This window comes from Schistocerca gregaria, chromosome X (genome assembly GCF_023897955.1).
Source record: "Schistocerca gregaria isolate iqSchGreg1 chromosome X, iqSchGreg1.2, whole genome shotgun sequence".
In the NCBI taxonomy this organism is placed as follows: Eukaryota; Metazoa; Arthropoda; class Insecta; order Orthoptera; family Acrididae; genus Schistocerca; species Schistocerca gregaria.
In genome coordinates this window covers 111,524,983-111,542,352 of record NC_064931.1, presented here as the reverse complement: position 1 = coordinate 111,542,352, position 17,370 = coordinate 111,524,983, and the positions used below count along the sequence as shown (strand labels likewise).

General features: G+C 44.8%; 1 protein-coding gene across 1 annotated transcript in view; it reads right to left on the bottom strand.

Annotated features, from left to right (window-relative positions):
* LOC126299170 (dystrophin, isoforms A/C/F/G/H) overlaps positions 1-17,370 on the bottom strand; it is a 2,370,611-nt gene that overhangs the window by 202,986 nt on the left and 2,150,255 nt on the right. Inside the window, exon 57 of the mRNA XM_049990931.1 lies at positions 13,436-13,580. Coding sequence (XP_049846888.1) covers positions 13,436-13,580 — 145 coding nt within the window. The remainder of the gene's footprint in view (positions 1-13,435; positions 13,581-17,370) is intronic.

The following is a 17,370-nucleotide window of genomic DNA, read 5'->3' as shown; positions in this document are numbered from 1 at the left end:
CACTAAATTCGTTGTTTTCAGGCCACTCAAGTCCAAAATGGCTGAAGAGGTATGCGATAACATTATTGACATTTTTGTGTTGTTAGGCGCTCCCTCAGTATCGCAGTCTGACAGTGATAGAGAGTTCGTTACCAAAATTATGAGCAGCTTAACTAAACTGTGGCCCAACTTTAAGATTGTCCACGGTAAACCAGGACACAGTCGGATCAAAGGCAGCGTAGAGAGAGCAAATCAAGACATAAAAAATATGCTAACTGCATGGATGCAGGAGCACAACACCACGGAGAGGAGCCGTGCATTAAGATTTGTGCCGCTAATTAAGAATAGCGCTGTACGTTTTTGAATTAAAAGATCTCTGTACGAAGCTATGTTTGGCTGTCCTCCTAAACATGGTTTGTTTTCACCTAGTTTACCTCCTAAAGCATTGATGAACGTTCACTCTGAGAATGACTTTGAAAATATAATTAACAAAGTGAGTGTTAGCACTGAGACAGGGACTGAAAAGTTGCAGGATAATGATCACAGCAAATCTCCATTACAAGACGATAACATACCAACATGAACAGAGGTTGAGAACAGAGAGGAAGAAAGTATTCCTGACACTAATGACTATTGCCTGACTGATTTAGACAAGTCAACTCGTGCTATTAAAAAACACAGGACTGAAACGTACAAGTACTTAGAAGCACAAGCGCAAAGAGTGTACTGTGACAGTTCCAGTTCCCGACTTCGATAGAGGAAGAGGAGATGCCAGGTCGATCTTAGGTGTCTCCCTCGAGACCACGGCCGATGGCTTCTACCGAATCGGGACGAGAGATGATGTGCTGAGCCAACTATACGCATGGTAATGTACTGTTTGTTTTTAAATAATTATGGAGGGGACGATACGATATGCCACTGCGGTTACATCTGCAACATTTTGTTTCATGTCCCAGGTCAGTACTAAGAATAATCTTAGAGGAGGAAGTTCCAGCAGAGAAAACTGTGGCCCTGAGGAGAGTTACGACGTCTCAGTCGATGGGAAGCGGCTAGGGATTCTTCAAATGCAACTGCCAGCAAAAATGTCACACTCTGAAGTGCTTTTGCAAAACAAAAATGTGTTGTGCAACTCAAGGTGCCTTGGTGCACGTCCGTGCTGCAATCAATCAATTTTATATAATATGACTATGTTTTCAAACTACAGGTGATAAACGCAACTACCGAAGTGCGACTGTTTTGTTACTACAGCCATGGTTCACATTCCTTACCTCTTGGCAGTGAAGGTATACATTCACTAGTGATAGTGCACTATCCCTAGCCAATGTGAATTGTTTCACTGCAATCAGTAATCCAATTTCCCTAAATGGACCAGTGAAGGTTCACTATCACCAGTGATTGTATACTTACCCTGAAACTTTCACTTCCACCAGAACATTACCCGCATGATTTGGTTGGTTGTTCTTTTCTCTGCATCGAACAGTCTTCCCACAAACACGTCACATCACGAACTTTACGACCTGATGTTTTCTGCATGGCCATAGCTGCAAAAACTAAGTAGCCTACCCTCCAGTATAGACTGACCGTTTTGTGTCCAAGTGTCCACATTTGAACACCCGATCTGCTGCCCATGCAAAAATAAGCTACAATGGCTTGCTCTTGCCACGTGAACTTGGAAGTACTAACCAAACGAAAAACGTGCTATTCCTAATAGGTATAATCATTGTCTGCAAATAAAGTAAATACTGATGTAATGTTGTTCAGTACATCGGCCTCAGACACCAATAGAAAGAGCTCCACTTATACCTATTTAACCCTGTATATCCATGTTGTCGGCGGCCAGTAACTTCCAGCGATGCACACTTGCTCTATAATTGAACACGTTTTCAGTCTCTGTCGAATACTATTTTTTGAGGCAAGTTCGATAAGGAAAATTCCAACTATGAAATGTTTCACATGTGCTTCTGTTAGAACTTGGTCCTTTTTAGTGGCCGATGTATCAGCGAACACTCAGTGTAATACAGTCTAACACTGTGGATGTCCATGCTGTAGATTGCGTTTAAGGTCGGTTGGCATTTCATCGTAGAGCAGTGGTCTTCTGGCCGACCGCCATTGCATGCAGGCAGTTGCTTCATCAGTGCCGATGATGCCATCATTCTGAAGGCAGGAGCCACGGGGACAGAACGCCATCTTCACTAAATTTTGGAATCCTCTGGCGGTAGTAACATCTCCAAGAACACCACTTTAATTACCTTCTCTCAGAGAGCTAACCGACGACGGCCATTATTAATTTATTCAGCTTGAATTAAGGTGAGCGCTATGTAGGATTACTGAGGTGGTGTCTGAACTAGATCGATTTCGTGTATCATTTCTGTGTCGCTACAGTCCGTGCTAGACGTGAAACAGGCTGGAAATAAAGCTGGTCTCCCGTGTCAATATTAATTGAAATAATTTTACTTTGAAATTTTGGAATGAGAACAAAGCGAAAGCGAAAGCTAATCGATTTCTTTTATATTAAATTTTGAAAAAATAGAGAAGACGACGAACCTCCGTTACTCGCGTCCTGAAACAATTACATTATTCAAAAGAAAGGAAAGTAATCAGCCAACTAAAATGGGGAGCTAATGCCTCCTTTTATTTGTGTATCAAATTGTTGACAATTGCTTCCGAACATTGTGTAAATGGTAATGAATTACACCTATAAAAGCTCCTGCACCGCGTTCCACCTTCTCTTACGCTCCAACTACACTGCGCAACATGATTAAAAGATAACTTATTCGAAACGCCGTAACTGTCTCCCATTGCAACGTAGAAATTGGCTCAAAGGTGGCTGCAACCCTCCACTGTAACGGCGCCAAAGCGTGGCGCCTGGCGCCTTGGGACGCCACCCTCGTGCTCGACGAAGCTTCAAGCTGCAAGGTGTCGACACGTGCGAAAGAAAGGCCAGAGCTAATTTCACGTCAGCTGTAAGGTGTTTTTATGGTCCTACATTGGCACCAAAATTCGGCCCAGTGCCACCGTGGACGCGTCACACGATGGAAAGGTCGCCACACACCCTCTTACCCACATTTCACCCCTTCGTCTGACGCCTCAGCGATGGAGTACAGAACCGCGACACCTAGTACCAAAATCAAACAGGTTTCTAGCAGAGAAAAACCATTTCTAACACACGACCGCCAAGAATCGACACGAGAATGTTTCATGTCAATGAAACCACCGCTTCAATAGGGGTTGATTCGCGCTCGAAAACGATAGTTTGCAGTGTCATTTGCAACAGGACGACGTTCTTGACACATTTTGCCACTGCTGACACCGCCTGCCTCGCCCCCCCCCCCCCCTTACGCGACGACATTTTAATCCTTTTATAAGGGCATCGTTAGGCTGGAACCATAACGAAGTGCTCTCATCCCTTTGGAGTGTAGCGTAACGGTAAGTTTTGCTTTGGTATACACGATGGAGCCACTAGGGACAGTCAAGACCATTCGAGGAAATCTGAGCATGATCAGAAGCAGAAAAATGTTGTTTAGTCTTTTTCACCCTTCTGTGACGTATGTAAGGGGGGATGTGATACTTAAATGCACGTGAATAAAACGGCAATAGGACCTTCTAAGGCCTCCCATTTCAGCAACAGCGTCAGTGCCGCCTGCGTACCTTTGTTGGGCACTTTAAAAATGTCTTTGTACAGAGATATCCGTCTACCTAGAGGGTCACAATTACTGAACTACATGGAAAAAAACGTAAATTAGTTACAAACTAGGGCGTGCACACACTTTATTCAACACGTAAACGTTACTAAAGATATTCGGATTTAGGTTATGACACTTTCGATATGACTGCCATCATTGGCGATGATGTGGCGCAGACGAATAGCGGAATTCTGCATGACCCGCAGAAGTGTCGGAACATCGATGCTGACGATGACCTGTTGAATGGCTCTTTTCACCTCAGCAATGGTTTTGCTTTTACTGTTGTACACCTTTTCTTTAAAATAGCCCCACAAAAGGAGCCGCATGTGTTCTGATCCGGAGAATGAAATGAAATGATCGTATGGCATTGTTGGCCGGGAGGCCCCATGCGGGGAAGTTCGGCCGCCGCATTGCAAGTTCTTTTGAGTTGACGCCACTTTGGCGACTTTGCGCGTCAATGATGATGAAATGATGATGAAGAACACACAACACCCAGTCATCACGAGCTAGAGAAAATCCCTGACCCCGCCGGGAATCGAACTCGGGACCCCGTGTGCATGAAGCGAGAACGCTACCGCAAGACCACGAGCTGCGGACATCCGGAGAATAAGGCTCATGCCAGTCGCCTCTGGGTACCACAGAGCCAGAATGCTGTTCTCAAAGTACTCCTCCAGGACATCAAACACTCTCTTGCTTCGATGGGGTCGTGCTCCGTCTTGCATGAACCATATCTTGTCGAAATCAAGGTCATTTTGGGTAACGGGGATGAAATCTTCCAAAACTTTCACGTACAGTTTGGTAGTCACCGTGCCATCAAGGAATATCGGACCGGTTATTCTGTGACTGGAAATTACACACCGCAGTCACTCGTTGAGGGTGAAGTCACTTCTCGATCGCAAAATGCGGATTCTCAGTCACCCAAACATGATAATTTTCCTTGCTGACGGACCCAACCAAATGAAAGTGGGCTTCGTCGCTAAACCATGCATGCACATACTAATTCCCGTCATGCCCCACGGCCAACCGTGCAGTTTGAACGTCCTGACGCAAACCGTTCAGGAGTTATGACGATTTTATTCAATGTAGTCCAATAGTTGTCACCGTGGATCTCTACCCGCCGACTAGACAGGCAACGCTTTCGCTACCCCTGTGATTTCGCATGCGGTCAGCAGGCGCTAGTGTAGTTTCGCTCATAAAGACCATGTTTTTATAGTGAAATTACTACCTCGAGTTACCCTCTCGCGTTTGCGAACCAAAGTCTTATTCAGTCGACACAGCAGCTACAAATTCTTACGAACAACACATTTCAATCAAAAGTATTTACGTGTACAATAAAATCATTCTTAATTTCCAAGGCGCTTAACCTCACTAAAACCTCTGTGTGTGAAAACATATACGTAGAGAGAGAAGGAGTGAAGTATTTCATTAACTTCCCACGCATTTACTCGTATGTAACAAACCTAATGATGGTTAATATGGTTTCATGAGAGAGAAGAATAACTCCAAAAATCTAACGCCCTGTCTCTCGCTTCAGAACAGAGGTCTAAGTCGATTCCGTTTGGAAGAAATCAATACTGAACTAGGGTGCATGGCTCTTTGTAGGGAAGTATCTACACGGCGCACACATCGTTCCTGAGGCATGAAACACAGGCACAGGTCTCATATTGTACGCTTCGGTGATGACCATTCGTAATTAACGGAACAACGGAACTAACTACACAGCCCGCTGCTGCCTGCCATTCATTTGCTCTATGCCTATTGCGTAATTATGGGCAATACAGCAATCTCGACGTCACACACAGAACTTCATCAGCCGTACTGCAAACGATTCATCGCGTTCCTCCCACTCAGGGTCATCCGCTTACACTAAAACATGAATGCTGGTTTCAAAGCCAATATGCGTGTCGTTATGACCAGACGCATGTTCAAGCGTTTTATTCTCACTCTCTAACAAATTCGGGAGATTTTCTAATCATACATGGCTCCATCTCTGAGTGTGTTACAATAAGATCGTGTTTGGTTACGTCACTGATTATGTCACAATAATAAGACACAGAAATCAGCTTCGTTGCAACAGTTTGTAGCGGACAGAAACTACGATTCGACTGGAACTTTGGCAGATAATAGTCTTAGCATCATCGGAAACATCCTAATGCAATGTAATGTAATTCAGCAGTCGCTCATACACAGGGCTAGGGTTTTTATGACAGGGCACATACTTTTCGGTTGGACTGACATATTCCTTAAATACATATAATCGCTTCTTATGGAAAAAACTACACGAAATATTGTAATTGTTCAGTCATATTTACGCATATGTGGTCAATTCTCTCTGGTGGAGTATACTTCACTGGTTCAAATGGCTCTGAGTACTATGGGACTCAACTTATGAGGTCATCAGTCCCCTAGAACTTAGAACTTTTTAAACCTAAATAATCTAAGGACATCACACACATCCATGACCGAGGAAGGATTCGAAAATGCCACCGTAGCGGCCTCGCGGTTCCAGACTGTAGCGCCTAGAACCGCACGGCGCTCCGGTCGGCGGTATACTTTACTGTCCGATTAAAATTACTTGATGTGGCTCCGTGAACTTTCCCGGGGTCTACAAGATTCTCTGCTATTGCGGGAAAGCCTACATTGGACAAACGATTCGTGCGGTCCTTGATCGTTCGTTGCGTGGACCACCATCGCCAAACGCGTTTATTTCAGCTAGAAAAATCTGCAGTGGTGGAACATTGTACGATGACATACAAGTGATTGCCCCTGCGTCGCGGTATCTGGACTGTGTATTGAAAGAAGTCATTGAAATTCGGCTATGTGACAGTATTATAAACAGAGATAACGGGTATCCTTTAAGTAAGACTTGGAACCCAGTTCTGTTGACATGAAGAAACAACGGGCCATGTTTCGGCCATCAAAAACTGTCAATAGTGTTTGATATCGATTTATCGTTTCCGCGAGCTTTCAGCGCCGGTGCGCTGTTGTGTCTGTCGCTAGAGGGCAGTTATGTTCGCGCACCCGCCGTGGACCCACTGTAAAGGAGCCGCCGCGTAGTGTTTGATTTCAGTTCCGGCGAGTTGTTGCGACGGCCTACTCAGCTGAAGATGGCGGCCAGGTGAACCGCCAAAATATTGTGTCCAGGTGACGGTTGTTCCGGCTGGAGAACCGACACGAATACAACCAAAAGATTACTTGATAGTTAGCGCTTCAAGTGTTGGAGCTGGTTCCCTCTAATCGGAGCGCTCAACGTCACGCACGAACCGGTCACCGTTGCCAAACTGTCACAACAATTGCTCAGTCCACTTCCAGTTCCTAGTCCGGCTTTCTTTCTTGGTACGTTTGGATCCCGAATCATGGTTCCGGAACTTTTATTTCGCATTTCATCACACATGATAACCATACCAAAAGCAAAACACGCACGCACGCACACACACACACACACACACACACACACACACACACACACACACACACACACACACATATCTTACAGCACTGACCAAACACTGCTGGATACTTCCGCGCAAGACGCGATTCAGCGTCACATATCCAGTTATCATAATCGCAGAGGTCGGCTTATTTTAGATAAGCTTTGCACGACATTGCGTGAAACCAAATTTTTGAAGGCTGAAATTTATCGCTGTGAGTGGCTCAACACATAACTGCTTCACCCAGTGTTGTGGCATAGCGCAATGGTTGGCGTACAAACCTTACGCTGAGAATACGACACAGCAGTGCCTGTATTATTCAGAAACACGAAGCAAAGTTCGTTATGAAATACATTAAATGTATTCGCAGTTGCGAATGTGGAAAACCGTTAGCTCTATAATGGAATGACGACAATGAAAACATATGCCGGACCGGGACTCGAGACCTGATTTCCTGCTTGTCGCCAGCGATCGCCTTACCTTTGGCTACTCGAGCACAGCTCACTGCCAGACCCAAACTTCCGTATGTCGCCAATCATGTGTCTACATCCTGTACTCGTATATCCATTACGTATATTCCCGTACAGGGGAGATATTTTACTTCAAAGTCGCCAGCTCGGTGTCGGTGGATAAATACGATGCTGCAGTGCCTGTGTTATTCAGAAATACGATGCAAAGTTCCCTCGGACATGCACGCTTATATTTATTTATCCGCTGACACTTGGCAAGCGACTTTCAAGTAAAACGTCTCCCCTGTACGGGAACATACATAATGGATGTACAAGTACAGAATGTAGGCACATGGTTGACGACATATGGAAGTTTGCGTCTGGCCGTGAATCGTGCTCGGATAGCCAAATGGTAAGGCGACCGGTCGCTATAAGCGTCGGAAGTTCCATGCGGCTTTTCGCAGATGATGCTGTAGTATACAGAGAAGTTGCAGCATTAGGAAAATTGTAGCGAAATGCAGGAAGATCTGCAGCGGATAGGCACTTGGTGCAGGGAGTGGCAACTGACTCTTAACATAGACAAATGTAATGTATTGCGAATACATAGAAAGAAGGACCCTTTTTTGTATGATTATATGATAGCGGAACGAACACTGGTAGCAGTTACTTCTGCAAAATATCTGGAAGTATGCGTGCGGAACGATTTGAAATGGAATGATCATATAAAATTAATTGTTGGTAAGGCGGATACCAGGTTGAGATTCATTGGGAGAGTCCTTAGAAAATGTAGTCCATCAACAATGGAGGTGGCTTACAAAACACTCGTTCGACCTATACTTGAGTATTGCTCATCAGTGTGGGATCCGTACCAGATCAGGTTGACGGAGGAGATAGAGAAGATCCAAAGAAGAGCGGCGCGTTTCGTCACAGGGTTATTTGGTAACCGTGATAGCGTTACGGAGATGTTTAGCAAACTCAAGTGGCAGACTCTGCAAGAGAGGGGCTCTGCATCGCGATGTAGCTTGCTCGCCAGGTTTCGAGAGGGTGCGTTTCTGGATGAGGTATCGAATATATTGCTTCCCCCTACTTATACCTCCCGAGGAGATCACGAATGTAAAATTAGAGAGATTCGAGCGCGCACGGAGGCTTTCATACAGTCGTTCTTCCCGGGAACCATACGCGACTGGAACAGGAAAGGGAGGTAATGACAGTGGCACGTAAAGTGCCCTTCGCCACACACCGTTGGGTGGCTTGCGGAGTATAAATGTAGATGTAGATGTAGAAATCTGGGTTCGAGTCCCGGTCCGGCACAAATTCTAATTTTCGTCATTCCATTATACAGCTGATGATTGTCAATTTTCGCAACTGCGAATACATTTAATGTATTATGTGGGGAAAGTCGTAGGTCCGGATCTCATCAAACGTAGCTAATTTTTTTTAATTTCTTAATCTAACTTAACTAACTTAAATGCAGTATCCAAGGTCATCGGGTGTCGAGCCGGATCCGATCGTCGAAGTTCCACGATACTTCGGCGATATTTCGGCTGATGAATCACCAGCACCACCTGATGATGGCGCAACGGTTATTCGCCGAAATATCGTGGAACTTCGACGATCGGATCCGGCTCGACACCCGAGAACCTTGAATACAGCACATTCGCCGGGGAAGCCTCAGATCACAACTTAAATGCAATTTTTTTTTATTTCTAATACTTTGGCGTCCTATTTTCAGCATCGTATTCACTTTATGTGCTCTTTTTTCTCCTCCTAGCATTCTTTTTACGTCTGGAATCTGCCTGTGTCGCTTGTAATCTGCAACCAAATGTCAACGGGGACTGGTCATCGGTTGGCAACGCGGCAGCACGTGTAGCTAGCGTCAGCATAATTTCAGGTACATCGAAATCTACACATATACCCCTGAAGTCTCAGTACGGTGCGTGGCAGAGGCTGTATTACTACTAGTCATTTCCTTTTCTGTTCCACTCGCAAACAGAGCGACGGAAAAACCACTATGTCTCCGCACGAACCCTTATCTCTCGTATCTTATCGTCATGGTCCTTAAGCGAAATGTATGTTCTACAGTCAGCTTCAAATACCGGTTCTCTAAATTTTTTCAATACTGCTCCTCGAAAGGAACGTCAAGTTCTCTCCAGTGATTCACATTTGAGTTCCCTAAGCATTTCCGTAATATCTGCGTGTTGTTCGTACCTATGTTAGCAAAAAATGAGTTTATTTTTAGTACTGAAACTGATTTTTTTCTGTCTTAAGTTTGCGCGTAAAGGTTAGCTTTAATAGCCATGAAAAAAGCGATCATTGCTTTAGTCCTGTCGCAGATTGCTGACTGCCATTTTGTCGGATACACTGCGCATCACGAGGTCGTGGTTAGCTTGGGACACGAGTTTAAATTCAAGGCTACAAAACGCGCCGTCTGCGGCAGTTTCGTCATTGGTCACTTAAAATCAGTTGCACTTCCGACATACCTCGCAGCGGCCACTTCCAACATTGCTCCGCCTTACACATTAACAGCATTTATGAAACGACTCGCCGTGTTTTTCTGTCACCTACAACTGAGCGGTAGCCGGCAGCTGATGTGGCAACACGGTAGCAGCAAGTGACACACGTCAACTATCAAGTAATTTTAATCGGTCTATAGCAATTAAATTATCGTATTCATTACATTTTCATTATTTCGAGAACTATAGAACTTCTCTCAAGTAATTTCTTTCTTCGGCGTTCACATTTGCCAGAATATCGCATTTCACTTTGTTTCCTGTGATATGGCAAATATCTACGTTCCTCCCACATTTCGTTAGAATTCACAATATGGACTTCACTTTACGCAGCACTGAGTTTGTGTGGCCTCTTGTTACTCTATGAGCAGGTAGCTGCTTAAGCTATTCTTGACCCTGGACTGTAACAGAGTGTCTCATTTTGTTGAAGTCGACTTTGTGTGCAGCATAGTCAGAAAAACTGCCTGAAGTGAAGCAAAGTGCTGAAGAAAAAGTATAACAGTTGATGAGAAAGCAATTTCGACTGATCGTAAAATACCGTGTTGTAAACTATGCGACGTCGTAACAATAACTACGAAGAAGCCATGTAACGATCAGCAGCATGTGGCATCAGGAAACACAAACGTGTAGAACAACGGATTGAAGGTGCAAAAACATTACAGCAAACACTCCTAAGGAAATCCCGCCAGTTATATTCGCCATTCTGTGAAGAACTTCGTCCTCAAATTCCTATAAGTAACTGAACCGCACAGATGTCGTGAATTCTTAAAGAAATACACAGGCAAATTCCTTCCCGATTTTTCTACATTAAGAAAAAGACCACATCAGCCAAAGCTACGAAAAAACAATGCAACAAATCAGACAAGGACTGGTAAACACAAAAATATGGATATTAATTACTGAAACCACAGACTCCTTGGGAAAATATATTGCAAGTGTCATTGTGTGAATTGTGGAAGAAGATGGTCGAGCTGAAAAGTTTATAATAAACTGTAAACATTTAGAAGAACTCAATTTCTCTAGCATTAGGTAATTGTTCGACAGTTCTGTGGGTGCCCTATGACCCGAAGATGCTACATATGAAATGTACTACTTCTTAACAGATGCTGCCCATTACGCTAAACGCTGCCGATTCACTAAAAGCATTACACAGTAAAATGGTGCATGTGAGTTGTCTAGTTCTCGCCTTACTGAGAGTCGCAGAAGAGATTCATAGTAAACTCGGTGATTCGGACAAATCTATTGGGCGTGTCAAAAATATATTTTTGAAAGTTCCATCACGGGTTGCAGCATTAGGTTGTCAGCTCCAGAAATTTACTTTCATGGATTTTTAACTGCAACTATTACTACCGGGACTTGAACGTTGATTCACTCGAAACCACTAAGGCCGCTTCAGTTGGACTAGCCGAAGAATTAATGTCTAATGCTGAAATTTCAGGCAAACTTTCGTAAATAAAATCAGATTTTGGCTTTGTTCCTGTTGCCTTAGCTGCTCTAAAGCAATCCGTGTGCCACTAATAAAGCAGAAAAAAACAAGTGAAAAAATGTGAATAAGTTAGAAGCTGTTTGTGATAAAGTGGGAAAAGAAGTGTCAAAGAAAATAGAAAGAACGTTATAAAATAAAAAAAAGGAAGAGTATCAAACATTTTGCTCCGTTTCAATGATCTTATTGGATGAAAACCGGCCGCGGTGGTCTCGCGGTTCTAGGCGCGCAGTCCGGAACCGTCCGACTACTACGGTCGCAGGTTCGAATCCTGCCTCGGGCATGGATGTGTGTGATGTCCTTAGGTTAGTTAGGTTTAAGTAGTTCTAAGTTCTAGGGGACTGATGACCACAGCAGTTGAGTCCCATAGTGCTCAGCGCCATTTGAACCATTTTTTTATTGGATGAAATGTTTTCTCTAAATCATTTAGGTTTAGATTCAACTGATATTGTCGATTTCAAACAGGCTTCCCTTGTGTCAATGTTGTCTGACAATAGGAAATCTTACTCATTTTAAAATTTGCACAAGATATTCATTGTATACTTCAACTAGGAGCTTAGTCTAGTCTGCTTCTCATGTGTATTTTCTAAAATAAATAGTTCATTATCATAAACTGACTTAATAATTTAATTTAGAACAGATATTTTGCCTCATTTTACTGCTCTTAAGTCACTTTTTTGTTACTGGGCAAATTTTTTTAAATTTTTCCTCATAACAGCATTTTTTGGGCATTTTATGGTGACTTTTAGGTCATAAAAATCCTAATCCTACTCATACATATTCTTCACTGGTCTAGGATCCTTAACATACAGATTTAATGAGCGGAAGAAAGATAATTACGAGAAGAATTGCGCGATTCTCCGCCAGCTTGATTAGTCGCGAGAGCGTCTCAGGAACGGTCAAGCAACTCCAATGGTAGACACTGCAAGACACCTTTGTGCATTGCAGAGTGTCGTAGTCTCTAAAGTTCCCAAGTCCCCGTTTCAATGAACATCTTGCATAATGAATACGGAAGGAAAGGTACGGAAATATTGGATTATACGCATGGGAACCGACAATAGATCTCCTCGCACCGACAATCGTTCCTCCCGTATACCATCCAGCCAAACACGGCTGGATGTCTTACAGAATAAAAACGAAGATGTAGAATAAGATAGAACTCGGATGAAATTTTCTCGAACAATCAGCCAAGTAATATGTTCGTTTACGATCAACGTTGTGACAAATTCCTTAAAGCGTTTATTAATGATTCAGTCAGCAGCCGCAGTACTTATATTAGGAGACTAGTTTCGAACCTTACAGGTTCATTTTCAAGCCTGGCCTACCGAGGCAGCACTGATCTTAATAATAAACATTACAGTGGCAACACACGTTTTATAAATGTTTACAGAATGAATGTCACAAATTACACATGCCTCTTACAAAGTCAAAATGAGTCTGATGTTGACTTGGCAAGAGGCATGTGTGGATTGTGACATTCGTTGTGCGAACATTTACAAAGGATGTGTTGCCACTTTGACGTATATTATTTAGACCAGGCGTTGTCAGTACAGCCTCAGTAGGTTAGGCTTGAAAATGAACCTGTAAGGTTCGAAACTAATCGCCTAATATAAATACTGCAACTGTCGATAGAATCATTAATAAACGTTTTAAGGCATTTAAAGAAGTTACTGGTTCCCTGTCAACAAAATGTTAAAACTGAAGAAAGAGTTGTGACTGGTATCTTACTTATCGTCTGGCGAATTCAGAACAAGGGCAACGTTTTGAATCCGATTTTTGTGAAATGGTATGCGAATTTATGATCTGACGCCGACTTTCTCGACACTCCAAGAATTAACAGAGGCACATCATTGGACCTTTTGACAGCTGAAAATCGAGCAAACGCTAGGCTGAGACGTACCTGCTGCTTCTGAAGGCTGGGCACGTCTCCACCTATGGGGCCCAGTCCAGTGAGCTCCGTGTCCTTGCGGATGACCCATTCGATGAGCTCGCGCAGAGACAGCAGAAGCGCGTTCCAGTGCTCTGAATTGCTCTCCAGTCGGTTTCTGCAAAAAAGAAGACAATTTGTGGGGTGACGGACGAACGATATACATTTACATCTGAGAGATCTTACAATAAAGTATCTGTAATAGTGATTTCACCTCGTCTTTCTTGTTCATTAGAAAACAGCAACACTGACTTAAACAGGGTGTAAGACAGGACGTAGTCTTCCGCCCTTGCTGTTCAATCTGTACATTTCAGAAGCGATGATGGAAATAAAAGGAAGGTTCAGAAGTGAAATTATAATTCAAGGTGAAAACATACCAATGATATGATTCGCTGGTGAAATTGCTATTCTCAGTGAAAGTGAAGAAGAATTACATGATCTGCTGAATGTAATGAACAGTCAAATGAGTACAGAATCTGCACTGAGAGTAAACTGGAGAAAGACGAAAGTGATGAGGAGTAACTGAAATGAGAACAGCGACCCCTCTGCGTGGAAACACGCGGAGGTCGTGGCCATCCTGAAATCTGGCAAGGACCCACGCCAGGCATCGAGCTACCGACCCATCAGCCTACTCCCGTCCCTCTCGAAAGTTTTCGAGAGGCTGTACGCGAGAAGACTGATGCGACACGTCACCCAGGAGGGCATCACCCCGGACGAGCAGTTCGGATTCCGAGAAGAGCATGCCACTCCCACCAGCTGTTGCGGGTGGTAGAACCGGCCATGAGGGCACTGGAAACAAGGGAATTCCTTGGCGCAGTGTTCCTCGACGTCTCCCGAGCGTTTGACTCGGTGTGGCACGACGGTCTCGAGTTCAAACTCTTTGAACAAGGGATACCGACGTCTCACATGACGTTGCTGCGGTCGTACCTGTCCGAACGAACCTTCCACGTGGGGGCTGACGACGGTACGTCCACAGACCGGCAGATACGTGCAGGGGTGCCGCAGGGGTCGGTTCTCGGCCCCTCGCTGTACTCCCTGTACACTGCAAACGCGCCGAAAGTGGCAGGAGTCGAACTGGCGCTGTACGCTGATGATACAGCCCTGTTCACGCGCAGCATGAATGCCCAGGTGCTGAGAAACCGCCTCCAACGCGGGTGCGACGCCTTGGGCTCATGGGCAACAAAGTGGCGGTTGAAATTCAACGCCACAAAGAGCCAGGCAGTCGTCTTCACTCGAAGACTTCTGCCGCCAGGGCTTACGCCGCTCGAAATCCTGGGAGAACCTATCCCATGGAGTGGGACGGCGAAATACCTAGGGGTTACCCTAGACCGCAGGCTCACCTGGAAGCATCACATCCGTGATGTGAAAGGGAGAGCAATTGGACGCCTCCGCGCCCTGTATCCACTGCTAAACCCGCAGTCGACATTGCCACCGCAACACGGCATCACGCTTTACCTAACATTGGTTCGCCCACTGTTAGAGTATGCGGCCGTGGTCTGGGGGAAAGCCGCAGATGCTCACATTGTGACTCTGCAACGGATACAGAACCGCGCCCTGAAGACTGCTATGCATCTTCCGAGGCGCTTTTCGACGCGCCAACTCCACGAGGACACCGGAATCCTGCGTCTCCGAGAAAGGTTCCGTGCCATCGCCAGGAAGTTCTACGAGAGGACGGAACACTCCCGCAACCGGCTCATCCGTGGACTGGGCCAACAACCACATCACAGGCCAACCACGCGTTGGCCTGACCTGGTGAGGGATTAAGTTTTACTAATCCCTCAACAGAGTGTGTCCTTCTCTTTTTCATGTAAAACCAGACAGGACCATTCGACTAGACTGTTAATTAATATTTCTCTCCCCTACAGGAACAGCAGGAACGACATATGTATGTCTATACTGCACCACCTCGAGCCAAGGACAGGCTCGTCATTCCAGCGTCAGCGTCAGCGTCAGAGAACAGCGAGAAACTTGACATAAAAAAAATGGCTCCAAGCACTACGGGACTCAGCATCTGAGGTCATCAGTCCCCTAGACTTAGAACTACTTAAACCTAACTAACCTAAGGACATCACACACATCCATGCCCAAGGCAGGATTCGAACCTGCAACCGTAGCAGCAGCACAGTTCCGGACTGAAGCGCCTAAACTTCTCGGCCACAGCAGCCGGCACTTGACATCAGATTGATGGTCGCGAAGTACATGAAAGCACTTGACATCAGATTGATGGTTGCGAAGTAGATAAAGTTAAAGAACCAATTAAAAGAACCAAAGACGGACGGAGCAAGGAGGACATCAGCAGGAGCAGTGGCAAAAAAAAGGGCATTCATGGCCAAGAGAAGTCTACCAGTATCAAACATAGGCCTTAATTTGAGGCAGAAGTTTCTGAGAATGTACGTTTGGAGCACAGCATTATATGATAGTGAAACATGGTGTGTGGGAAACCGGAACAGAAGAGAATCGAAGCATTTGAGATGAGGTGCTACAGACGAATGTTGAGTATTAGGTGGAGTGACAAGGTAAGGAATGAGGAGGTTCTGGGCAAAATCGGAGAGGAAAGGAATGTGTGAAAAACACGGACAAGGAAAAGGGACAGGATAATAGGACATCTGTTAAGACATCAGGGAATGACTTCCATGGTACCAGAGGGAGCTGCAGAGGGTAAAAAACTGTAGAGGGAGACAGAGATTGGAATAGAGCCAGCAAACAATTGAGGACGTAAGCTGCAATTGCTAATCTGAGCTGAAGAGGTTTCGACAGTGCACAGGAGAGTAATTCGTGGCGGGCCGCATCAAACCAGTGAGAAAACTATTTAAAAAAAACTTTTAAGCGAAGGTCGAAACAAATAGATGAAGTCACACTAAGCTCGAGGTGTTATATCAGCTGGCTTCTTCGTCAGGAACTGGGTGAGAGAACCCACAAAATAAGTATAAGTGACAGATAAACATGGAATGGTGTAAGGCATCTGGGATGTTCGATTGTCTGGTGCAAGTCTTTTTATTTGACACCACTTCAGCGACGTGTACGTCGATGACGATGAAATGGGGATTAAGACAACACACACACCTAATCCCGATCGGAGAAAACCCCCGTCATTGTGGGAATCGAACCCGGGACTCCGTGATGGATAGCCAGTAACCCTAACCTCGAGATCACGAACTGCCTGGAGCTGCTGACGACAGAAAAAAGAGGAACTAAGTAAGATGTAAAGGATGCACTCAGCACTCACATCGGACGGAGATGCTCAAGCCTCTAAGGGACTGCACAGATTTTCTACACCTTCATCCACACTCCACAAATTAACTTGCTGTGTGTGGCGGAAAGTATTCTGTGTGCCACTGTCATTTCCCCCGTTCCAGTCGCGAATATTTAGCGATAAGAGCGATTGCCGCTAAGCCTCCGCGTGGGCTCGAATCTCTCTAATTTTATCTTCCTAGTCTTTTCGGAAGACATAAGTGGGAGAAAACAATATGTAAGGAGGCGATCAAAAAGTATCTGATCGAAGAGTGTACAGCCTAGAATCAGCATGACAGTCATGCAAAACCACAGTGATAATTGAGACAATCATCCCATCGAAGACCGTACAGTCCAGAATCGGCATGAAAGTGATGCAAAACCACAGTCATAATTGAAGCAATCATCCCAGTACAGTAGAAGTTTCATCTGAACACCACAGTACTTTAGTAGGCATGATAATATTGAAGGTGATGTGCCTTTTCCTTCCTCCTACTTTTCAAACAGTTTACCAACTTTCCGGTTTGATAAAGGTTTTATGGTTCAAATGGCTCTGAGCTCTATGGGACTTAACTTCTAAGGTTATCAGTCCCCTAGAACTTAGAACTACTTAAACCTATCTAACCTAAGAACATCACACACATCCATGCCCGAGGCAGGATTCGAACCCGCGACCG